This window comes from Tachyglossus aculeatus, chromosome 11 (assembly GCF_015852505.1).
Source record: "Tachyglossus aculeatus isolate mTacAcu1 chromosome 11, mTacAcu1.pri, whole genome shotgun sequence".
NCBI lineage: Eukaryota > Metazoa > Chordata > Mammalia > Monotremata > Tachyglossidae > Tachyglossus > Tachyglossus aculeatus.
In genome coordinates this window covers 38,047,730-38,072,879 of record NC_052076.1, presented here as the reverse complement: position 1 = coordinate 38,072,879, position 25,150 = coordinate 38,047,730, and the positions used below count along the sequence as shown (strand labels likewise).

Sequence of the window (25,150 nt, the reverse complement as noted above, 5' to 3'; positions counted from 1 at the left end):
AAGCATCCGCCACACAGCACAGTTGGGGTAGGGACCATCTCTATATGTTGCCAACTTGTATTTCCCAAGCGCTTAGTACAGTGCTAAGCGTTCAATAAATACGACTGACTGACTAGACCTGCTTCCTCATCTGTACAACGGGGATAAGATCATACTGAACCCCCATATGAGACAGGGGCTATGTTTGGACCTGATAACTTTGTGACCACCTAAATGTTTAGCATACAGTAAGTGAATGAGTGAATGAATGAATGAAAGATCAGCCTGCTGTGTGACCTTGGGCAAGTCACTTAACCTCTCTAGTAATAATAATGGCATAATAATAAGATGGGAGTGTTTCTGGATCCATTCCATCCCCTCCAAGTCTTTTTTGACACATGTATCTATGTATATGCCTGTATATATGTTTGTAACAAATGCCATCATCATTATTATTATTATTATTCTAGACTGTGAGCCCACTGTTGGGTAGGGACCAATATGTATATATGTTTGTACATATTTGTTACTCTATTTATTTATTTATTTTACTTGTACATATCTATTCTGTTTATTTTATTTTGTTAATGTGTTTGGTTTTGTTCTCTGTCTCCCCCTTCTAGACTGTGAGCCCACTGTTGGGTAGGGACCGTCTCTATATGTTGCCAACTTGGGCTTCCCAAGCTCTTAGTACAGTGCTCTGCACACAGTAAGTGCTCAATAAATACGAGTGAGTGAATGAATGAATGAAAGATCAGCCTGCTGTGTGATCTTGGGCAAGTCACTTAACCTCTCTAGTAATAATAATGGCATAATAATAAGATGGGAGTGTTTCTGGATCCATTCCATCCCCTCCAAGTCTTTTTTGACACATGTATATATGTATATACCTGTATATATGTTTGTAACAAATGCCATCATTATTATTATTATTATTCTAGACTGTGAGCCCACTGTTGGGTAGGGACCAATATGTATATATGTTTGTACATATTTGTTACTCTATTTATTTATTTATTTTACTTGTACATACCTATTCTATTTATTTTATTTTGTTAATGTGTTTGGTTTTGTTCTCTGTCTCCCCCTTCTAGACTGTGAGCCCACTGTTGGGTAGGGACCGTCTCTCTATGTTGCCAACTTGGACTTCCCAAGTGCTTAGTACAGTGCTCTGCACACAGTAAGCACTCAATAAATACGATTGACTGACTGACTAGACCTGTTTCCTCATCTGTACAACGGGGATAAGATCATATTGAACCCCCACACGAGACAGGGGCTGTGTTTGGATCTGATAACTTTGTGATCACCTAAATGCTTAGCATACAGTGAGTGCTTGGGTAACGCCACATTTGTAAAAGTGAGCCGGCTGTGGGGAAGAGAAGTGAGATAACGCCACCAAAAAGCTCCATTTCATCGAGCTGGTGCCAAAGTGGTTGCTGCATGTACTTATATGTACTTATATGTTGCCAACTTGTACTTCCCAAGCGCTTAGTACAGTGCTCTGCACACAGTAAGCGCTCAATAAATACGATTGATGATGATGATGATGCATGTAAGAGCTGTGAATGTTGAAGCAATCATCAATCGTATTTATTGAGCGCTTACTGTGTGCAGAGCACTGTACTAAGCGCTTGGGAAGTACAAGTTGGCAACACAGAGAGACAGTCCCTACCCAACAGAGGGCTCACAGTCTAAAAGGGGGAGACAGAGAACAAAACCAAACATACTAACAAAATAAAATAGAATAGATATGTACAAGTAAAATAAATAAATAAATAATCCGCATTTAGAGAAGCAGCGTGGCTCAGTGGAAAGATCGCGGGCTTTGGAGTCAGAGGTCATGGGTTCAAATCCCGGCTCCGCCAACTGTCAGCTGTGTGACTTTGGACAAGTCACTTCACTTCTCTGGGCCTCGGTTACCTCATCTGTAAAATGGGGATGAAGACTGTGAGCCCCCTGTGGGACAACCTGATTAGCTTGTAACCTCCCCAGCGCTCAGAACAGTGCTCTGCACACAGTAAGCGCTTAATAGATGCCATCATTGTTATTGTCATTGTTCTCTCTCCTGTTGGTTACCTGGTTAATTAGCATGAGCTGAATCCTGGCTGCCTGATTTATAATTTACCTTGCTTCCTTAGTCCTAAATCGAACCGACGTGTTTAAGCAACTTACTTTTCAGTTCTCTTTTTTTGTTTATCGTCCTCTGTGTCTAAAGGTGACTACAGACTCGGTCAGAGGAAGAAACAGTGCAAAAATAAAACAGTGCAAAAATACAGTTCCTCAAACGTGTAACCCATACGCAAAACCTCCCCAGTGCTTAGAACAGTGCTTTGCACATAGTAAGCGCTTAATAAAATGTCATTATTATTATTATTATTATTAAAAACAAACGAAAGGGCAGGAGAATAAGAGCAGTAGCAACGCTACCCACTGAACATCTACCGAGGGCGACTGCAGGGTACTAAGCGATCTGCCACTTAAGGAAGGATTTTGAGGATTTAATTAATTCACTTTTGACTCGCTGCTTTGCGTGTTAAATGGGTGAGCTGGTAGATGGGCATCCCTTTAAATCATCATCATCATCATCATCATCAATCGTATTTATTGAGCACTTACTATGTGCAGAGCACTGTACTAAGCGCTTGGGAAGTACAAATTGGCAACATATAGAGACAGTCCCTACCCAACAGTGGGCTCACAGTCTAAAATCCTTTCTAATTGTTACTGTGTGCTACGGATGACTCCGGCTAATTTCACCATGCTTTGATCACTTTTGTAGCATCCGAATCAGTTGGCCTTCAGGACTGGACTGGAGAATCGGAGTGGCCTAGTGGAGGCAGCACGAGCCTGGGGGGGGGGTCAGAGGACCTGGGTTCTAATCCTGCCTCTGCCATTTGCCTGCTGTTTGACCCGGGAAAGTCACTTCACTGGCCTCAGTTTCCTCAACGGCAAAGTGGGAATTCAATACCCGCTCCCCGTCTTGGCTAGACTGTGAGCCCCATGTGGGACGCCGAATTAACTGGAATCCATCCCGGTGCTTAGAACAGTGCTTGACACACAGTAGGCAGGCACGGGAAGCAGTGTAGCCTAATGGCTACACTTGTTTTGTTGTTTGTCTCCCCCTTCTTGACCGCGAGCCCGTTGTTGGGTAGGGACCGTCTCTATATGTTGCCGCCTTGTACTTCCCAAGCGCTTAGTACAGTGCTCTGCACACAGTAAGCACCCAATAAATACGATTGAATGAATGACTGAATAATAGAAAAAGCATGGGCCAAAGACTGAGCACCTGGGTTTGAAACACAGCTCTACCACCAGTCTGCTGTGTGCCTTTGGGCAAATCCCCGTACTTCTCTGTGTCTCAGTTACCTCATTTGTTAAATGGGGATGGGGTTAACTCTGTGAGCTGAGCTCCATGGGGGAGAGAGACTGTGTCCAACACAATTAGCCTGTACCTACTCCGGGGCTTAGTACAGTGCTTGGCACATAGATAATTACCATTAATTAATTAATTGTGTAAATAAAAATCCGGCTCAGCAGTCATCTCCACGTACCCCATCGCTGTCCGACCACCAGTCATTTTCTTCTCAAGACAGACATCCCGGCACAAGGGCCAGTCTCGATGGCATTCCAGAAATCAGAGCCTGGGATTGGCAGGGAACGTGCTTATTGTTATTTTGTACTCTCCCAAGCGCTTAGTACAGTGCTCTGCACACAGTATGCGCTCAGTAAATATGATTGAATGTGAATTGACGATTCACAGTCATTGAGAAGCAGCTTGGCATGGTGGATAGAGCACGGGCCTGAGAGACAGGAGGTCATGGGTTCTAATCCCAGCTCCGTCACTTGGCTGTGTGACCTCTGTGCCTCAGTGACCTCATTTGTAAAATGGGGATTGAGACTGTGAGCCCCACGTGGGACAGGGACTGTGTCCGACCCTATTTGCTTGTATCCACCCCAGTGCTTAGTACAGTGCCTGGCACATAGGGAAGCACTTAGCAAATACCTTTATTATTACCATTATTATTATCTGGGAGCCCCAGCGGGTGACCAGGGAAGAGAGGGGTGGGGAGGTGGGGCACAAGAGCTCAAGAACATCATCATCATCAATCGTATTTATTGAGCGCTTACTATGCGCAGAGCACTGTACTAAGCGCTTGGGAAGGACAAATTGGCAACATCTAGAGACAGTCCCTACCCAACAGAGGGCTCACAGTCTAAAAGTCTAAAAGGGAACAGGAACTTCCCCACATCCCTGGGCCCCCCGGCCCACCTGTGGCTAAGAAGGAAGAAGCAGGGAGAAAGAACCATCACCTCCCACTGAAATTTCAGGTTCACCATCGGTCTGCTGGCTAGGGCTGGGGTGTGTGGAGCCCGGGGAGCCAGTCCACCTCTCTGGTCCCACCCCTCATAATCTGGGTGCGCCCCGGCCGGCTCCAGGGGAGCCCCGAGCGACAACCGATGCCCTAAGTTGGGGCAGTAGAGTCCGAGGGGGGCCGGGGATCCTGCTCCCTCCCTTCCCCTTCCTGGAGTCTCTGAGAGCCTTGTGGGCGATAATGATAACAACTGCGGTATCCGTTAAGCACTTACTCCGTGCCAACCACCGTTCTAAGTGCCGGCGTTCACCTCCAAATGGCGTCAAGTTGCTTCCGACCCACAGCGACTCCATAGACACACAATCTTGAGAACGTCCTACCTTCTGTCCAGGTCGTTCTGATATACTCAGCCACAGATTGTTCACCCTACAGGGGGAAACTGAGTCCCCATTCTGAATCACAGCCACGACCCCGGCAGAGCCCCCATTAAAATCTCAATCAGGGCATGTCCCTCCTCTCCCTGGGCCGCTCTGGAGGGGGCACAACCTCGGGAATCTTAGCACGGTGCTCTGCTCTGTACACGGTAAGTGCTCAATAAATACCACTGGTTGACTCCCTGAGCTTGACTCCGTCTCTCCCACGTTACCGGGCGCCCAGGCCCTGCCACCCTCCTTGAGACCCCTCCCGTCGTCCTTCGGCCGCTCCATGTGGTCTTTCAGATTTGAAAAAGCAGGCCAAGTGCAGAAAATAAAATAAAATAGACTCCAAATAACTCTCAAGAATGAACCTTTTCAAGGATAACAGTGGGAGGGATTGGGCCATGGCTCCAGAAGAAGGCAGGAAAAGGAGAGGAAAGGGCAGGAAGGACAAGAGGAGGGAAGAGAGAGGAAGGAGAGTGCCACCGGCCATCCCGTTAATATCCAAATCCTGGGGACGGTGGGGGGGCGGGGGTCTGCCCCGGGGGAATTCACTTTCTCACCAGGAGACCCCTCATCTGCAGGACCACTTCTGCCTCCCCGGGATAAATCCCATTCCAGGGCCCTAAGCACCCCCTCTGACCCTCTGAAACTTCCCCATCCCCAGGGTCTCCAACCCGGACACACCCTCATCCAATCACCAAGGAATCTCACGGAGGGACATCGCCCCACAGGATGCTAACTCCCTGAAACGTGTCCCCCTTCAAGACACAGGCCAGCAGCCCGCTCAACTCTCCTTCCGTAAGGCCTCCGGACTCCCTTCCCGATTCCCCCTGTTGATATTTAACAGATTATGACTAGGATTTCAAGAATGAGCCCAAAGTCCAACGGCTCCTACTGCGTTCCTATCTCGCATGCCGCAGATCGCTTTATCTTTGGATTTGTGCCCCCCCTGGGAGTCTGATTTTCACGGTTACGGCACAACCCCGCAGCCGAAGAACGGCTGCTTAAAAGAAATCCAGAAAGTTGTTTTTTAATCTCATCAGGCAGTGTTTCTTTTCATTCATTCATTCATTCAATCGTATTTACTGTGTGCAGAGCACTGTACTAAGCGCTTGGGAAGTACAAGTCGGCAACGTATAGAGACTGTCCCTACCCAACAGCGGGCTCACAGTCTAGAAGGGCCACTTTTCCTTCTCTCTGGCCCGAACGTCTCTTGTAAACGACTCCTGGGAACGTCCCCCGGTGCCATTTGCGTGACTATCTCCGCGGCCTCCAAAATTCAAGAAGAGCCTCCAGTCAGGACTTCCAGCCCATGAAATCAAGTACCGAAATTACAACCTTCGCGCTTAACCTTGGCACGGTAAACAGAAAAGCCTTCTTTGACTAGAAATGTCTCCCAGCTACCAAGAACAGCAAATACGTCTTCTCCTCTCCGATACTTTATTATTCCAAAGTGCACGCCATTTTGCCTCTTGTCGCTACCTGGCCTTCTGGTCCTTGATACCGTAACCAGGAAGAGCTGATACTGCGGGGGACGTGAATGAGGTTCCCGAAGTTTATTCATCCCGCACAATTCCCAGAATCGGTGGCAGGAAACAACCGTTTACGCCCATGAGCTCCACACAGGAAAGGCCAGATGGGCCCTTTCCAAGCCAGACCCGCTTATGGCTCAGGTCTGCAAGGAGGTCGGGCGTCTGTCGGAGGGAAGCGGTTGCTGGGAAGGTATGACTGGCCCGGATTGATCGTCTGAGCTGATTCTGACGCCCCGACGGGAGCCAACCGGGGAGGTGATGTTGGGAGAAAAACAGGAATGTTAGAAAAAACACGGCCGAAAGCCGGAAACCAGCCCTGATTAGCGAATACCTGGCTCCTTGACAGATCTGGTGTTTTTCTACATTGTATGGGAAAGAGCTGAGGGGTTCCGAAGTGGAATGCGTCAGGGCCAGGCAGTCCTCCTACCGGGGTTGGAAGGTGGCACAATAAGCCATCCTGGCTGGCACGTCCACCTCGGGCCGTGACCACTTCGAGTCCACCACCGCCGCCAGGTTGAGCGGCGGAGGCCAACCCCAAGCTCCAAGCGGCACCCTGCGCCTCCCGGCCATTGTTTCGCTGGCGCGGCGGGGGCCCCAAGGGACGTCCAGGGGCACGGTGCGGACGCGGTCACCACCCGACTCCGGCGACGGTGGTGGTCAGGGTTCAGGGTCGCAGGCACATCCTCCTTCCCGTCCAGATGAACTATTTCCCGGCTTTTCCACAGAGGTTCCCCTGCCTGCCCTGCGTCCCTGCCCCGGCCCCCACTGCTGATTCCCTGAGCCTTAACTTTCACTGGACGCTCTATTTACTTTTCTTTTTTTAATGGTATTTGCTAAGCGCTTATTTTGTGACAGACACTGTTCCAAGTGCTGGGGGCAGATATAAGATAAGCAGGTTGGACACAGTCCCTGTCCCACATAGGTCTCACGGTCTTAATCCCCAACTGCAGATGAGGGAACTGAGGCACAGAGAAGTTACATGACTTGCCAAAGGTCACAAAGCAGACAAGTGCGGAGCGGGCAGTCAAACTCAGCCTGCAAACTCTACCCTGAGACAAGCCCAAAATCATCATCATCACCACCACCACCACAACAGGGCAGCTTCAGGGTGTAGAGCGATGTACTAGGTCTGAGGTGGAAGAGAGAAAAAAGGCAATATAAATACTTATAGGTTAACTGATTCTGCTTCCCCAGGGAGTCAGTGGCGTTACTGGATTTCAGGTTAATAATCTTAATAACAATTGTGACATCTGCTAAGCAATGACTCCGCATCAAGCCCTGTACCAAGCGCTGGGAGAGCTAGAAGACAATCAAGTTGCCCAGATTGAGCTCTCCATGCAGGACTCTCTAAAACTGGACACTGGCAAATTATCAACAGGCCCCCCGGGCTTCCAAATCCCGGCTAGACTGTAAGCCCACTGTTGGGTAGGGACCGTCTCTATGTGTTGCCAACTTGGACTTCCCAAGCGCTCAGTACAGTGCTCTGCACACAGTAAGTGCTCAATAAATACGATTGAGTGAGGGCTAGAGTGATGACCATGTCCAGAGAACCAGTGTGGCCTAAGCACCGGGGTTCTAATCCCAGCTCCACCTCTTGACTGCTGTGTGAACTTGGGGAAGTCACTTCACTTCTCTGGGCCTCGGTTATCTCATCCGTAAAATCGGGATGAATACTCTGAGCCCCATGTGAGAAGCACGTCGCCATATGTTGCCAACTTGTACTTCCCAAGCGCTTAGTACAGTGCTCTGCACACAGTAAGTACTCAATAAATACGATTGAATGAAGGAGAAGCAGCGTGGCTCAGTGGAAAGAGCCCGGGCTTTGGAGTCAGAGGTCGTGGGTTCAAATCCCGACTCCGCCAATTGTCATCTGTGTAACTTTGGGCTAGTCACTTCACTGGGCCTTAGTTCCCTCATCTGTAAAATGGGGATTAAGACCGTGAGCCCCACCGTGGGACAACCTAATTACCTTGTATCCCCCCCGCCAGCGCTTAGAATAATAATAATAATGATGCCATTTGTTAAGCGCTTACTATGTGCAAAGCACTGTTCTAAGCTCCGGAGGGATGCAAGGTGATCAGGTTGTCCCACGTGGGGCTCCCAGTCTTCATCCCCATTTTTACAGATGAGGGAACTGAGGCTCAGAGAAGCAAAGTGGCTTGCCCAAGGTCACACAGCAGACAGGTGGCGGAGCCGGCATTCGAACCCATGACCTCTGACTCCCAAGCCCGGGCTCTTTCCACTGAGCCACGCTGCTTTGCACATAGTAAGCGCTTAACAAATGCCATCATTATGATTATTATTCTCTGGGCCTCAGTTACCTCATCGGTAAAACTGGGATTAAAACTGTGATTAAGAGTGACCTCTTTGTAACCTCCCCAGTGCTTAGAACAGTGCTTTGCATACTAGGTGCTTAATAAATGCCATCATCATCATCATTATCATTATTATTATTATTATTATGCACCCAATAAATACCACCGATTCCGTGGTCCAGTTCTCTGTCCATTCTCTCCCTCACCTGGGTGGCCAGGGAGCTCCAGTAGGGCTCCAGCGGTGATTCCGACGAAGCTGGGGCTGACCCGGCAAAGCTGCCCACACCTCACCACTCCCTGGGCCCTCCGGCCTCCCGTCCCGGTGCCAAACGACGACGACTCGTAACCGAGGACCCAAAAGTGCAGCCCAAACAAGCGCCCTGAATTCACCGGTCGTGACGGCAACTGGGCTTCCGCTTCCTGCAGGCTGAATGGGTTCCCAGCTTGACGGGGCTCAGAGGGAAACAGGTTTCAGCCGAGTCCTTTCCTTGATAAGGTGCGGGCACCCAGAGGGAAGCTGCAGCTCCCTCCGATATCAAAGCCCAGGCTACATTCATTCATTCATTCATTCAATCATATTTATTGAGCGCTTACTGTGTGCAGAGCACTGTACTAAGCGCTTGGGAAGTACAAGTAGGCAACACAGAGAGACGGTCCCTACCCAACAGTGGGCTCACAGTTTCCTCCCCCCCACCGCCTTACCTCCTTCCCTTCCCCACAGCACCTGTATATATGTATATATCAGGACACCTACCAAATCATGAAGGTCGAAGGTCACGTCTTCCCGGAATTCAAGGAGGGCGATGCCATGTTTGCGGCGGAAAGGATGAGGGAACTGAGGCCTGGAGAAGTGAAGTGACTGGCCCACAGTCACCCAGCTGACAGTTGGCGGAGCTGGGATTTGAACCCATGACCTCTGATTCCCAAGCCCGGGCTCTTTATTTATTTATTTGTACATATTTATTTTATTTTGTTAATATGTTTTGTTGTCTGTCTCCCCCTTCTAGATTGTGAGCCCACTGTTGGGTAGGGACCGTCTCTATATGTTACCAACTTGTACTTCCCGAGCGCTTAGTACAGTGCTCTGCACACAGTAAGCGCTCAATAAATACGACTGGATGAATGAATATATGTTTCTACAGATTTATTACTCTATTTATTGATTCATTTTACTTGTACATATCTATTCTATTTATTTTATTTTGTTAACATGTTTGGTTTTGTTCTCTGTCTCCCCCTTCTAGACTGTTAGCCCGCTGTTTGGTAGAGACCGGCTCTATACGTTGCCAACTTGGACTTCCCAAGCGCTTAGTACAGTGCTCTGCACACAGTAAGCGCTCAATAAATACGATTGATTGATTGAAAGAAGGGGAAGTCCAAGTTGGCAACATATAGAGATGGTCCCTACCCAACAGCAGGCTCACAGTCTAGAAGTTATATGCCCCTGTGCCAAGGGAAACAACAGAAACAGCAGCATGGCTTCACAAACTGAAAAATAAATCCCCCCCACAAAACGAATGAATTCATTCGATCGCATTTATTGAGCGCTTACTGTGTGCAGAGCACTGTACTAAGTGCTTGAAAAGTACAATTCAGCAACAAAGAGAGACAATCCCTGCCCACAATGGGATCACAGTCTAGAATGGGAGGAGACAGACATCATTTTGTACTTCCCAAGCGCTTAGTAGAGTGCTCTGCACACAGTAAGCGCTCAATAAATACGATTGAATGAATGAATGAAAAACAAGTAAACAGGCATCAATAGCATCGGTATAAATAAACAGAATTATAGATATCAAAAAGAGAAGCAGCGTGGCTCAGTGGAAAGAGCCCGGGCTTTGGAGTCAGAGGTCACGGGTTCAAATCCTGGCTCCGCCAATTGTCAGCTGTGTGACTTTGGGCGAGTCACTTCACTACTCTGTGCCTCAGTTCCCTCACCTGTAAAATGGGAAGACTGTGAGCTCCCCATGGGACAACCTGATCACCTTGCAACCTTCCCAGCACTTAGAACAGTGCTTTGCACATAGTAAGCGCTTAACAAATGCCATTAAAAAAAATCAAAACAAGTGAACAGGCATTAATATAAATAATAGCATTATAGATATGTACATATATGCACAAGTGCCGTGGGGTGGGAAGGGGGCGTAGAGTAAAGGGAGGAAAACGAGGGCTTAGTCTGGGAAGGCCTCTTAGAGGAGATGAGCCTCCAGTAGGGCTCTGAAGCCGGGGGAAGCGTGATTGTTTGGCGGATTTGAGGAGGGAGGGCATTCCAGGCCAGAGGTAGGAGATGAGTTTTTCCCCCATTTGTACTCTTGGGTCAGCAGCTACAATTCGGTTTCGGTGGATGTGTCAGGGAGAATATCATTTAGAAAATATAAATGGCTTTCAATTCTGGGTTGGAAATCGCATTTGCCGAGATCAAAATCTTATTTCCTGAGCCCTGCTCTTGAAAGCTGAAGGGAGCCCATAAAATGGCTCCATCTGCCCAAGGCAGCGATCGAGTCCCCGTCTTGTCTCTTGGAGTCACTGGGGTGGGGGGCACTTCAGTTCTGTATTAGAGTGGGGTCACCTGTCCTTCCTTAACGGTCAGTCCCCGCTTCTTCTCGGTTTGCATCTCTTCAGGCTAAACCTGATTTCGAGACCGCCGGCCAGGGAGGGCATCTCCCAGGATGTACAAAAATCTATTAAAGCACTAACTCACTTCTCCTTCTTCCTCCTAAATGTAAATTACTTCAGCGTCTGTCTCCCCGCAACTAGACTGTAACATCAGGAGCTTGGTACAGCGTTTTGCATTCGGTGGGTGCTCGGTAAATACTACGGAGCGCCTGGATTGAGGACAATCCGTGCTCATCCTAAATGTTGGTGATTTTTCTAACGTCTCCCTATTTTGGTTGTAAAATCGGAACCAGATCACTTTTCGACAAATCCGCCCACTAAAATTCCAATGTCATCGTGTATTATGTTTCAAGTTCAACTTGATTGTTCAGGATGTGATGCTCAGCCTAATGACTCCTTAGACTTTTGTCTCAACGTACGTGGCATCTGTGCTCAAGGGAGACGGAAAAGAGGGAGAAACCGCGCCACTTGGGCCAGGCAGACCCAAGGCTGTGGCGATGAGGAACGTCTTCTCAGGTGTCTGTCGGGTCGGGCACCTTGGCTCCGGGCCCCGGTCTTTAAAAGTCAGTACAACGACTTGGGACTCTACTTTGGATGGAATCGGCCAAATGGGTTTTCAGGGTCACATCTTCGTCCTCACCATTGCTTTTCTTTTTGTAGCGATGCAATTCCCCTTCTTCGACAACGCAAACCTGGAACACTACCAAGTGGCTGGGTCTAAGACAGCCACACCCGCTAGAAGAAAGCCACCTGGGAGGAGCGGGCCCTATTCGGGGCCTTGATCGCTGAGCTGCCCGCCAGCTCAATTGTCCCCCCCCCGGCCTTTGGGAGGACACAAGCAAAACCGTCTTGCGGATCTCGAGGGGGGGGACGGCCCGCGGTCCAAACCCGCCCGGCTGGCGGGCCGGCGGCCTCCACCGTTGCCAGCTGCAGCGGCTATTCCGAAATGCCTTACCGAGAGGCGCGTGGCAGTTGTCATGAGGGCAACAGCTGCAGCTCTTGTGCCGCCCAGAAGACTTGCCAGGAAGGCAGGAGGCCAAATGGCATCCCCCAAACCTCCCTACCCCAAATGGCCAGGTGGGCCCGGGTTTGCTCTTGTGCTCCGGGGCTGCTGTTTTGACAGAGCAAGACATTTTCTTCCAAGCAAATACACATCTACCCCAGGGCTCAAACAGCTAGAAGCCTCCCTAGCTCAAGGGCCAAGGCAATTCCTTCCCCACAGCACCTGTATATATGCTTGCACGTATTTATTACTCTATTTATTTATTTATTTATTTTACTTGTACACATCTATTCTATTTATTTTATTTTGTTAGTATGTTTGGTTTTGTTCTCTGTCTCCCCCTTTCAGACTGTGAGCCCACTGTTGGGTAGGGACTGTCTCTATATGTTGCCAACTTGTACTTCCCAAGTGCTTAGTACAGTGCTCTGCACACAGTAAGCGCTCAAAAAATATGATTGATGATGATGATGAATTCCTCACAAACTCAGAACAAACACCCTCAGGCTTTCTCGCCCCCTCTAGACTGTCAGCTCCCTTTTTAAAAAAAAATGGTCTGTTTTAAGCACTTACTATGTGCCAGACACATAGCAAGCACTGGGGTTGACTCAAGTTCATTAGGTTGAACACAGTCCCTGTCCCATACGGGGCTCACAACCTTAATCCCCATTTTACAGATGAGGGAACCGAGGCCCTTGTCCAAGTGACTGAAGTGACTTGTCCAAGGTTGTGAGCCCACTGTTGGGTAGGGACCGTCTCTATATGTTGCCAACTTGTACTTCCCAAGCGCTTAGTACAGTGCTCTGCACACAGTAAGCGTTCAATAAATACGACTGAATGAATGAATGAATACACAGCAGACAAGTGGTGGTGCCGGGACTAGAATCCGGTCCTTCTGACTCCCAGCCCCAGAATAAGAACAATAATAATAATAATGGCATTTATTAAGTGCTTACTATGTGCAAAGCACTGTTCTATGCGTTGGCAGGGGTTACAAGGTGATCAGGTTGCCCCATGGGGGGCTCACAGTCTTAAGCCCCATTTTACAGGTGAGGGAACTGAGGCCCAGAAAAGTTAAGTGACTTGCCCATAGTCACACAGCTGACAAGAGAAGCAGCATGGCTCAGTGGAAAAAACCCGGGCTTTGGAGTCAGAGGTCACAGGTTCAAATCCCGGCTCCACCAGTTGTCAGCTGTGTGGCTTTGGGCAAGTCACTTAACTTCTCTGGGCCTCAGTTATCTCATCTGTAAAATGGGGATTACGACTGTGAGCCCCCCATGGGACAACCTGATCACCTTGTAACCTCCCCAGCGCTTAGAACAGTGCTTCACACATAGTAAGCGCTTAATAAATGCTATTATTATTATTATCATTATTATTATTATTATTAGGGAGACCCCCGACTTCTGTCCCCTAGGGCCTTGGATTCTTGTGAGTTCTGGGAGGGGAGGGTCACAAGGGGGAGGAAAGGTAACACAGAAGGCAGGGAGGAAACAAAGTCCTGGTCCCGAGGCGTTTTGAGAGCTTTTAAAATTGCGGCAAAGTGTCCGATTACAACCAAAGCACCCTTTTTCACTGGTAAAACCCAAGTTTAATTCAATCAACAAAGCAGGAGAAAGAAAGAGGTGGTTCTTCATTTACATATTCCTCGTACTCGCTGAAAACCCCTAAGCCGGGGTTTGGTCAAGGTGAATATTTGATTTTTAAGCTCTCACATTAACAGCTAAAATGATTACGCAGGTGGCCAAATGAAACTGATGCAGAGGCTGTAAACAAGACACAGACTCAAGTTGATTAAAATTTATAGGCGCGCCTAAGCCTTGCTATATCGGGTCACGACAATGGTCCACTGAGCCCAGCATCAGTTTCCAACAGTATCACCCAAGGACTCTGGGAGAATCGAGGTGACATCCAACTTCGCTCACGGTGGAGGATAATGTCCCTACTTTTTCCTCGAGTATCCCACCACGAACTTACTGCCCATGAATCTGTCGTATCCTTTCTTTGGGCTAACGTCCCGGTTGTCCATGAATTCATCTGAGCCCTCTTGGAACTTGCTGATTTTTTTTTCCCCTCCCAATACAGATTCCACATCCAGACTACCTGCTGGGGAGAAGTGTTTCCTTTTGTTTGTCTCAAACCTGCCTCTTTCGAGCTTTCCTGGGCTCCCCTGGTCCTGATGTTGAGGGATTTGGCAGTTAAGAATGCCCATTTTGTGATTTTGTATTCTTATCCTCCGCCCACCCACGCTCCACAGGTCCCCGTCAACTGAATTGGGGGACGGGGGGAAGAAAGGTTGGTGTCGGACCCCGCTCCGGGGCTTCGGGGGAAATTGACAGAGAGCTAGGCCACTTTCCTTCTGTAGTTGGTTATCGTTTCCACGGTCTGAATCTGCCTGGAAGCTACTGGAGGACGGAGACCGTGCCTCATTATTCCCGCCTAGGTCCCCACAGTACTCTGCTCACAGCACACTTTCCACAGTTGTTGAGCGACCAACTGGACTTCCTGGGGCGATCCTCTGTGGGCCACTTCCCCAAACCGGCCCGGTTCAGTTCCCAGTTGTTCCGCAGGCTGAAGCGAACTGCACACAGAAGCAGTGAGGTCGAGCGGTTCCGCTCATCCCAAGCTTTTCCTGATGGCCCATCGGTTAGGGGCTGGAGGAACCCAAAGCACCGGGTTCCCCGGGTGCCAGGGCTGCAGCTACCGGAGTTGGAAGTCCTGGCCGTGCCCCTCCTTTTCCCCCAACACAGGCCCCCTACCCCATCCAAACGGGCACCTACCTATGACCAGATGGGCACCTACCTACTTACCCAGTGGGAGACACTTGTTTTAGGTGCTCACAGTCGGCAGGCAAAAGCCAACTATAAAAACCCAACCTCTCTATTTCTAATCAAGGCAGGTATCCCCCTATCCGGGCCCTGATGGATCAGCTCAGGTCTTATTTAGACCCTGAGTCAATGGCATTTATCAAGCGCTTACTATGTGCAGAGCACACTTGGGAGAGTACAATACAACAGAGTTGAGAGAAACTCTTCTTTAGAGAAAGCTTCTAAGAATTATGATTGCCTCCAGAATTTTAATCCTTACTATCTCTTTCAGAACTCTGACAGAGATTCTGTCTTTATTCCACCCTGGTTGGGGCAGAGGTGTCATATGTGTCACCAGGTTTCCTAGTTAGAATGATTACTGTTCTCACGCAGCCAACGACTTGTCTTCTAAAATGCTCATTCCACGCCACCTACTCTGCTCAGGGGGGCTTTCATTCATTCAATCGTATTTATTGAGCGCTTACTGTGTGCAGAGCAACTGTACTAAGCGCTTGGGAAGTACAAGTTGGCAACATATAGAGACGGTCCCTACCCAACAGCAGGCTCATGGTCTAGTGGGCTTTCGATCATCCCTACGACCCAAACTCTGGTTGTGATTTTGGACATTCTCAGGCAGCGCTGTAAACGTAAAGCTAGGAGCACTGATCGTGCCCACAGGGGCAGACAACCAAATGGACTCTCTCTGAGAAGCACTTTCAGCCCACAAAGACCCGTAATGAGGAGAGAGGGAGCTTCCTCGCCTGGCTGCCACAAGCCAACGCGAAGATAACAGCGATAGTATTTAAGTGCTTACTACGTGTCAAGCACTGTTCTAAGTGCTGGGGTAGATACAAGGTAAACAGGTCCCTGTCCCGCATGGGATTCAGAATCTTCATCCCCATTTTACAGATGTCCTGCCATCGACCCCCGGCCCATGTCATCCCCCGGGCCTGGAATGCCCTCCCTCTGCCCATCCGCCAAGCTAGCTCTCTTCCTCCCTTCAAGGCCCTACTGAGAGCTCACCTCCTCCAGGAGGCCTTCCCAGACTGAGCCCCTTCCCTCCTCTCCCCCTCGTCCCCTTCTCCATCCCCCCATCTTACCTCCTTCCCTTCCCCACAGCACCTGTATATATGTATATATGTTTGTACATATTTGTTACTCTATTTATTTATTTATTTTACTTGTACATACCTATTCTATTTATTTTATTTTGTTAGTTTGTTTGGTTTTGTTCTCTGTCTCCCCCTTTTAGACTGTGAGCCCACTGTTGGGCAGGGACTGTCTCTATATGTTGCCAATTTGTACTTCCCAAGCGCTTAGTACAGTGCTCTGCACACAGTAAGAGCTCAATAAATACGATTGATGATGATGATGATGATGAAGTAATTGAGGTTCAGAAAAGTGAAGTGACTTGTCCAAGGTCACCCAGAACACAAGTGGCAGAGCCGGGATTAGAAGCCAGGTCCTTCCGACTCTAGGGCCCGTGCTCTATCTGCTATGCCACGCTGCTTCTCAGCAGGGCTGCTCCATGATGCGCCAACCTCGAAAGCGCGGGGAAGGAGATGGAGGTTGGGGCAAACACAGCAACCAGAGAGAAGCTCCAGCTGGGGAAGCCCCACGCTTGTGGCAAACAGAACCCCCGGCCTGGAAGCTCAGCACAGTGGCCAAACACCAGGCCCCTGATCCCTCTAGACTGTAAGGTCGTTGTGGGCAGGGAACGGGTCTGTTTATTGTTGTACTGCATTCACCCAAGTGCTTAGTACAATGCTCCGCACACAGTAAGAGCCCAAGAAATACGATCAAATGAATTAATGATGATCTGGCCCCAGCGAGTAACTGCCTCTCATTCATTCATTCGTATTTATTGAGCGCTTACTGTGTGCAGAGCACTGGCCTAAGCGCTTGGGAAGTACAAGTTGGCAACGTATAGAGAGCAAATCCTTTGGTAGGGTACGAACCGGTGGCTTGGGGAGCTGATCCCTGCTTGGGGAAGTGCTTCAGGAAATGTCTCTTTAAAGCCGGTGCGATCTGGTATTTTGGGGAGGTCTCTGGCCCGGAGAACTGGCCTTCGTCCGACGGTGAAATCCGCCCAGGGGCGCGAGGGGGGCTGGAAAGGCCGTCGCCAACGCAGGACAGATGATCTCGACCACAAAGAGAAGACTGCCTGCTGTTGTGTTGACGCGTTAGCTCTGAGCCCCTCACTGGGTCCAATGCTTGGGCGGAGGCTGAGGGAAGCCGGAGAAGGCACTGCCCAGATGGAACAGCTGGCAGCAGCTGTGCCGCGAGCCAGAGGATGGAGTGCCAAGCTTGATGGTCCCAGTATGCCACCTGCTGAACCCCGGGCCTGGGGATGGTGGTGGTGTGTGCTAAGCCCTTGCCTAGGGGCTGGCTGAAGTTCTCATCATATCCTTGCTCTGCTCCTCTAGCCTTGTAAGCTCGCTGTGGGCAGGGAATGTGTCTCCGTTACGTTGTTACATCATCCTCTCCCAAGCGCTTCGTACAATGCTCCGCGTACAGTAAGCACTCAATAAATACGATCGACTGACTTGCTCTCAGCTGAGCCCCACCACCCAGCCCGGACCACTGGGGTGAAACTGCCATGGGAGCAAAAAGCCCTTTACAAAAATCTGAATGGAGAGAAACATCTAGTTCAAGTACCCTTTGGCCAGAACTATCCAGATATTCCAGGCCGAAAATGGTTTTAGATCACCTTCGCTGGAACCATTTAGAAAATCTGCCCATAAAACCCACCCAGATGGAAGTGACAGTAACGTTTAAAGGAGTCCATTAAGCCAGCAACAACCGACACCCGTATCCCCACCCTCCTACGGCTACCCAGAGGAGGCCCGAATCTCATCCAAAAGGTTTATTTTTCTGTTCGCACACATATACGTACCATTCAAAGCAGCACACTCATGCATGAGAGTAAAAGATGCTCAGAAAAGAAAAACGATATACAGTGGACGGAAAGAGGTCAATCCTCCATCACCTGATAGTTTAGAAAAAAACTGCCAAGAAGCGCACCTGTATATATGTTTGTACAGATTTATTACTCTATTTATTTTACTTGTACATATTTACTATTCTATTTATTTTGTTAATGATGGCCATCTAGCTTTATTTCTATTAATTCTGATGACTTGACACCTGTCCACATGTTTTGTTTTGTTGCCTGTCTCTCCCTTCTAGACTGTGAGCCCGTTGTCGGGTAGGGACCGTCTCTATATGTTGCCGACTTGTACTTCCCAAGCGCTTAGTATAGTGCTCTGCACACGGGAAGTGCTCAATAAATACAATTGAATGAATGAATGAATATGAGAAGTAGTAAGGGGCAGTGAGAAGCAGTATGGCGTAGTGGATGGAGCCGAGCTGGGAGTCAGAAGGTCATGGGTTCTAATCCCGACTCCACCACTTGTCTGCTGTGTGACCGTGGGCAAGTCACTTCACTTCTCTGGGCCCTAGCTACCTCACCTGTAAAATGGGGATTGAGACTGTGAGCCCCATGTGGGACAGGGATTGTGTCCAACCCAATCTGATCGTACCCACCAAAGTGTTTGGCACATAGCAAGTGCTTAACAAGTCCCATAATCATTCATTATTACTATTATATTGGCTTAGCACTTTGGGCAACTCCGCTTTGCTAAGGAAAAGGGTGTCAAGAAGGGTGTCTTCTCCCTTGCCACAAGTCCGGGTCTTAAATGGTGCCACTGAACATTTACCAGTTGTGATGAATATTTACAAAACAAGCAGCATTTCTCCTTTTTAGAGAAAATCACCTATCTTCCCCCAAACAAGTACTTATCGGAGAAATGTAATCCAAGCCTCTGGAAATGTCCGCTCGTGGCGACTAGCATTGAACAAAAAGCTGAATAAAAACTGTAGTGTTTGCTAACTGCTATTAAAGGGAACTTCTAGCACTAGGAAAATTCACAAAGGGTTGAATAGATCCCCAGCAAAACTGGGTCACAGTGTTTGCTTATATATTTTTTGTTTTTAAAAAAAGGCAAAACGAGCAAACACAGGGACAACAAAATGAAGATTTCCACAGTCCACTCTGACTTTCCTAATTATATACGCACAGAGGAAGGTGGCTAGAAAAGAGTGAACAAAAGAGCTAACCTAACCCCACGAAGACTTCGTTTCCAGACACAAGTTGCAATCAAACTTCCAATCGGGGTGGAGAAAATGTCTTCAAACTGTGCAGGGGGGACTGTGTGTGTACGTGTGTGTCCCCTACTGTGCAGCTCCGCGTGTGTGCACGCAGATCATAAACTAGCATAACACAGTTCTAAATGGCCTCGGTAACTTCTCCTTTCTACCTGTCCTAGTTTCCCGAACAAAGGGCAGCTTCCTCCTGCCCCTCAGCGAGTCTCTGAACGAGGTTTTGCAGGGCAAGAGAGTGTCAGCTCTCTCCAACACAGGGACTCGTATCCAGGTGATCGATGTTTCCACGGTTAGAGGGATCTCCCTTCGAACACAAACAGAACAGGGCCGAGCCTTCCTCGGCACAAAGAGGGAGAGGCCCCTCCGCAGCTTCCGCCCAAGGGAACCAAGGGAATCTGAGAGACTGACTTGGGGCCGGTCACTTCCTCGGGCCCTCGGGCACGAACGGAGTGGCTCTCGGAAGGGGCCACCGCGCTCCGACGGGTGGGATCCAAGAGGGTAGGGCCGAGGCCGACCACGAGGAAGAGCCGGGTGCCGGGCCCGGCCGGCGATTACCCGTGCGGTGACACCTCACTGGCTATCCATCTTGGGGGAGAAATGCTCTCCATCGGGCTGGCCCAGACCAGAGGAACGCTCTTGCCCCACCCAGAAGAAAGAAGTCAGTTGTACGTACAAAGTCACATCCAAGGAGCCAAGCAAAGTCGGCACTGATTCTGGTTCTGGACTTAGGGATGACTACGGTGCACAGCAAAAATAATGTTCCGCTGGTAAACACTGATCCATAAATCCCACTGGAGTCAGCAGCCACTGCCCATTAAAACCGAGGTATGGCTGGGACTGTCACGAGTTACAGGGCTGAAAAACAGATCAGCCAACCGTTCTTGGGGGGCCGCCTGGCCTGGCGGAAAAAGCTTAGGAAAAAGTGGAAAAGACCCAGGTCTGGAAGCTGGAGCACTTGGGTCCTAATCCTGACTCTGCCACTTGCCTGTTGTGTGACTTTGGACAAGTCACTCAATTTTTCTGGGCCTCAGTTTCCTCACCTCGTTGTGGGCAGGGAATTTGAAGATTAAATACCTGTCCTCCCTCCCTCTCAGATCATCAGCCCCAGGTGGGACAAGGACTCTATCTGATTATCATGTATCTACTACCCTAGTGCTTTGAGCAGTGTTTGGCAAGCAGTAAGTACTTAACAAATACCATTGTTTTTTTTATTCTCTTCATCAACCATCTAGTCACAGATGGGGAAAACGTACTGCAAACACAGACTGCAAAACAATTCCTCATATTTCCATTTCATATTTTATGTTTTTTTCAGATAAAAACAATTGTATTTTCATGACCCAGCTTGGCTTTAAAAAAGGGGGGGGGGGGGCTACCTCCATGAAAAGTTTGAAATGGCAGCAGTCAGCAAATCTGCACATTCACCACCAAGTCAATAACCAAACAGTCCGGTATGCAATGCAATTAGTAAACCAGCAGTGGAAGAGCAAAACACCAACAACCAGGCTTAACAAAATGGCCATCAAAGGTTGCCCTACCCCAAGAACGGGGAATGATAAATTGGAGTGGCTCGGCGCTTCCTTTCCTAAATAGCTCTAAAACACAGATGGTAGGGGGAAAAACCCGCTTGCACTTCAGAAATACAACCAACTCCTAAATATCCTCAAAGACTGGGGAGCAAACCATCTGAAATGTAGGGGGAGAAAGAGGGAGTTTCTATAGGCCTGTTAGAGGACTGACAACACTTTTTTTAAGCTCAGAATCCATCTAAAATTGCACCAGAATTCAGCTTTATTGCATTTAATCCAGTCCTCTAGACTGTGAGTTTGGTGTGGGCAGGGAACACGTCTGCCAGTTCTGTTGTCCCGTACTCTCCCAGGCGCTTAGAACGGTGCTCTGCACATGGTAAACGCTCGGAAAATACCATCGATTGATGAATCTAATACTCGTTTCTGAATAACACAGTATTTTGGACAGGACCCACAGCAGAGATGCCCTACCCAAAATTTAATGGGCACGAGAGGCAGAAGTCCTGCCTCCTATCCCCGCCAGACCTCAACAGAGTCTAAACAGGTAAACAAGTCACCCACGAGCGGCCACTGCGACATTTCTTATATTCTAGGTCTAGAGCCACATCCTGTCTTCTGCCCAGATATTCAACTCCCACCATTAAAGAAAAGAACCATTCTCTGCATCTCTAACAACTCGAGGTATGAATAGGCAAGCCGCCCACCTAAAATCCCCAACAAAGAGGACACAGCTGTAGCACTGACTCCGGTCAAAAAAGACCAGACCGTGCAAAACAATTCTTCATATTTTCTGCTCCAGGGTTTCCAAACCCTTTATGAAAAAGCTATGCCAAAAGACAGCTCGCTTCTCAGAGCAGCAATTTCACACCCAGCTCCTAGAAATCACCCGTCATTTCTCTACAATGCAGGATTTCCCCACGTTTGCCATAAACATGTATACCTGTGACGATGCAAACAGGTTCTCTGAAAAATTCAGGCCTGAAAATGCTCTTCGGCTCAATTGTCCTGACATTCCAGGTGAGGGGGTGGGGTTTCTTTCCTCCAAAGCAGGCACTTAATTCCAATCCACGTGTATTTTTAGGCCCCAATCATGCAGATAATGTGCATGTATTGCCACATGCTCTGTTCTCCGGTCCACCCACTTTATAAACATTTCGTTTTTTTCCATGAGTGATTGGTGCCTTTTTCTTCTCCTTTCCTTTCCCCTGAAACACACCTCTTGTGGAGCTCAGTTCTTTGGCTTGCGATGTCCGCTTTTTAAGGGCTCTTATTTGGGGATGGGGCATATCGATGGCGAAACACAGCTTTCTATTGACTGGGGGTATGGCAGTGGAAGGGGCAGTGCCCTGTATTCCAGCAAAGATGCTCATGTCTCTTGGTTCGTTTTCTACCCCACTTTCTTTACCCTTTGGGGAGGGTTACCCAAAGCTCTTTTCATCCACCTGTAAATGTAGCTTACTCAAGAGACGGGCACGAAATCTGGGGAAGTCAAAAATATCAGCCTGCTCAGTTGGCTGAGACACGTCAAACATGGCACTCAAAGACAACGCTTCCTTGCGTTGAACAATATCATCTGGAGGCCAATTAATTGAAATCAGCATTCTTGCGTGCCACGGTATCAAATGTATCCAAAGACCAGTGGGAAAGTATCAGATTGTATTTATTGAGCACTTACTGTGTGCCGAGCACTGTACTAAGGGCTTGGACTACGTATTTGGGGTGAGAAGCGACTTGAAAATGGGGCCATATTGCCAATGCACCTGCAACCAGTGCAAACAGGGGTTCATTCAAACCTCAAACAAAAAACAATGGAAAGTTTTCATACGCCTGATATTCTACTCCAGTTTGAAGAATAGGGTCCAATTTCCTGAGTCCAAAGGCGGGATCATGCTTTTCCTCCTTTATCACATTAAATACACACTAGGACTCTATAAACCAATAAATGCATGGCCTATTTATACTGTGGGTACAGTACCAATATTTGGCTATACAAACAGGAGTTATGTACGTACGCCTGCACGATACCTTGTGGTAAAAATAACACTGTGGTCATGCTCTCTTTTGGTCGTTGGTGTTACTAAGGTTGATCTGATTCTCTTCAGAATCCTCACTGAAAATAATCGGTCACTGGAGAGACCGTTTTTTCTAACCAATCGAGCGGATATATTTTATGAGAATGCAAGCTCAAGATCAAAATCCAAAACAAGGCCCAGACCAGAGATGGTGTTTCCACGGTCCTTTCCCTAACCACGGTCTCTTGTTTCGACATTTTTTCAAAAAGCATCCAGTTCCCTCTTCTCTCACGACCCCACACGAGCACTCTTCCTCGCAACTGATACACCAGTCATCCTGTGCAGATTTCAGTTTTAAAAGCAGGTCCACTCGATCCTCTTAATCCGATTCTCAACGTTTCTCAACCATTACACCGATAACGCGAAACCCCACTTCTTGGAAAACGTAATCAAACGGCACTGAATCCGCTGGGTCATTCTGGTGGGGGGGTTTTCAGAAAATAGTGGAAAAGTCAAACCAGGGACCCCATCCTACCTTCCACACAACCAAACTGTGACGGATTTTTAAACAGAAAACATATCTTCCTTCAACAATCCGTTGTGGGGGGTGGGGGGGGAGGAAATGCTTCTTTCATTTAACAAGACTGTCGTTCTAGAAGTTATTCCTCAGCACCAGCTAAAATCTGAACCGCCAGTTCTGCTCCACGGGGAACGGCCGAAATCAAACCTAAACCAGGTAGCAATCACCAGTTCCCTACGGCTCTGCTTCAGGTTTCTGGTCTGTTCAGAATACAAACACTGGGATTAAAAAACAAAGAGGCCCAAGTGACCAGTGAAGGTTTTAAGATATTAAAAAGAAGAAAAACCGCATTCGCGTATCGCTGGGTTCTGAAGGTCTTCCCTAAGCTCCAGATTCATCCTTTCAGATGGTAGTCTATGTCCCCATTTTCTGTCTTGATACAGGGAAGGTGTGAATCGGATCTGTCACCTATTTGGAGCAGGCACATTCCCACTGATGTCAGCAGGGTTGCCTTCCAGATGGAACACAATTCCAGGCCCCCCCCCCAAAAAGCACGGGAAGCCCCCCCGGCTTTCGGGGAGCAACTGGACAGGATGGAAGGCCACCTTGCCTTTTTGGAAAGCTCTACCTTGGCGCAGGACGGGGGCCGGGACACTTACCGTGGCTGAAGCCAGGCTATTATCCGCCAGAGTCAAGTGATGGGGTTCCCACCTCCTCAGAAACTTGGACGTGAGGATCTTGCTCAGAAATGTCCTGGGGTGCCTGATGACACAAACCTGAATGTCCCCTTCCTGCAGCAGTTTATACCTCATCCCATTGCAGAGCAGAAGGGTCCTTCTGCAAGGAACAGCACCCATTTTATTCCCCTCGGTTGCAGACATTTCGCCCAGCAGCGGCTTGGTTTCCTCTATCTGCCTGTGATCGCTGGCCCCTCCAGCACTGCTGTTAAAATCCATAGCCGATTAGGTCCCTTCCCACCTGGAGAAAAGGAAAATTGGAAGCAGAGAGAGGGTGGGGGGGACCTATAGCGTGCAAAATCCCACCCCCCCCACCCCCCAGGAAGGTGGGGGGGTGTAAAAATGAAGCCCCAAAAGATGAGAAAGCAAAATTCCCGATTCAGTCTTCGGAAAATCCCCTCTCCATGGGTTTTCTTTTCTTTCTCGTTTTCTTTTCTTTTTTTTTTTGGATGGGGGGTGGTGTCTTCCTTGATCCTCGGTCCTCCCAGTGGATCTAGTTCGCCGAATCCTTGCTCTCCATGACTGTGCACGGTTTTCCGAATCGATGGATCCCGGCGAGGGGGAAGAGACGACGGAGGTGGACTGGAAAGGCGATCTCTTTGTGTCGGATGAGCTGGGAATTTGGGGGTTTTTTTTGTTTTGTTTTTCCTCCTCTTCCCTCTCTGCTGCTTCGCCCCGGGTGTCGACGCGTGGGGGTGTGGAGGGGGAAGGTGTGTTTGTGTGTGTGTGTGGTGTGTGTGGATGTGTGAGTGTGAGGAGGTGTGTTTGTGTGGAGGATGTGGGGATGTGAGGGGGGTCCGGCCGCGGGGCGAGCGAGTCCCTGAGGAGAGATTGCAGAAGCGGCCCCGGGGCCGCTCTGATTGGCCCTCGCGCGGTCACGTGCCGCCCCCTCTGACGTCAATGGGGCGCGGGAGGAGCGGCGGCAGCAGCGGGAGTGGCCGCCCGACCCGCCGTCGGGTTCCCCGTCGGCCGGCGTCCCGAAAGGGGACGGGGGGCAGAGGAGGATGGACGGGATGGACGGCGGGCGGGGGGACAGGGAGGGATCGGGAGGGGGGATTTGGGGAGCTGGAGGAAGCGTTTGGGGGGGCGGGGGGCGGGGGGCGGGGATCCGGGGACACGACGGCTGCTGGGGCTGGAAAGACGGGGGCGCTGCGCACGCGCCTCCGCCCACTGCCCGGCTGAAGGGTGGGGCTGATTGGGCGGG

The 25,150-nt window shown here is 49.2% G+C and overlaps 1 protein-coding gene across 2 annotated transcripts in view; it reads right to left on the bottom strand.

Moving 5' to 3' along the window:
• Nucleotides 1–24,780, bottom strand: part of LOC119934250 (c-Maf inducing protein) — a 318,415-nt gene extending 293,635 nt beyond the window's left edge. For both annotated transcript variants that reach the window (XM_038753682.1, XM_038753683.1), the window contains exon 1: nt 23,869–24,780. In XM_038753682.1, coding sequence (XP_038609610.1) covers nt 23,869–24,165 — 297 coding nt within the window. In that variant the 5' untranslated portion in view covers nt 24,166–24,780. The remainder of the gene's footprint in view (nt 1–23,868) is intronic.
• Nucleotides 24,781–25,150: the final 370 nt, after the last annotated feature.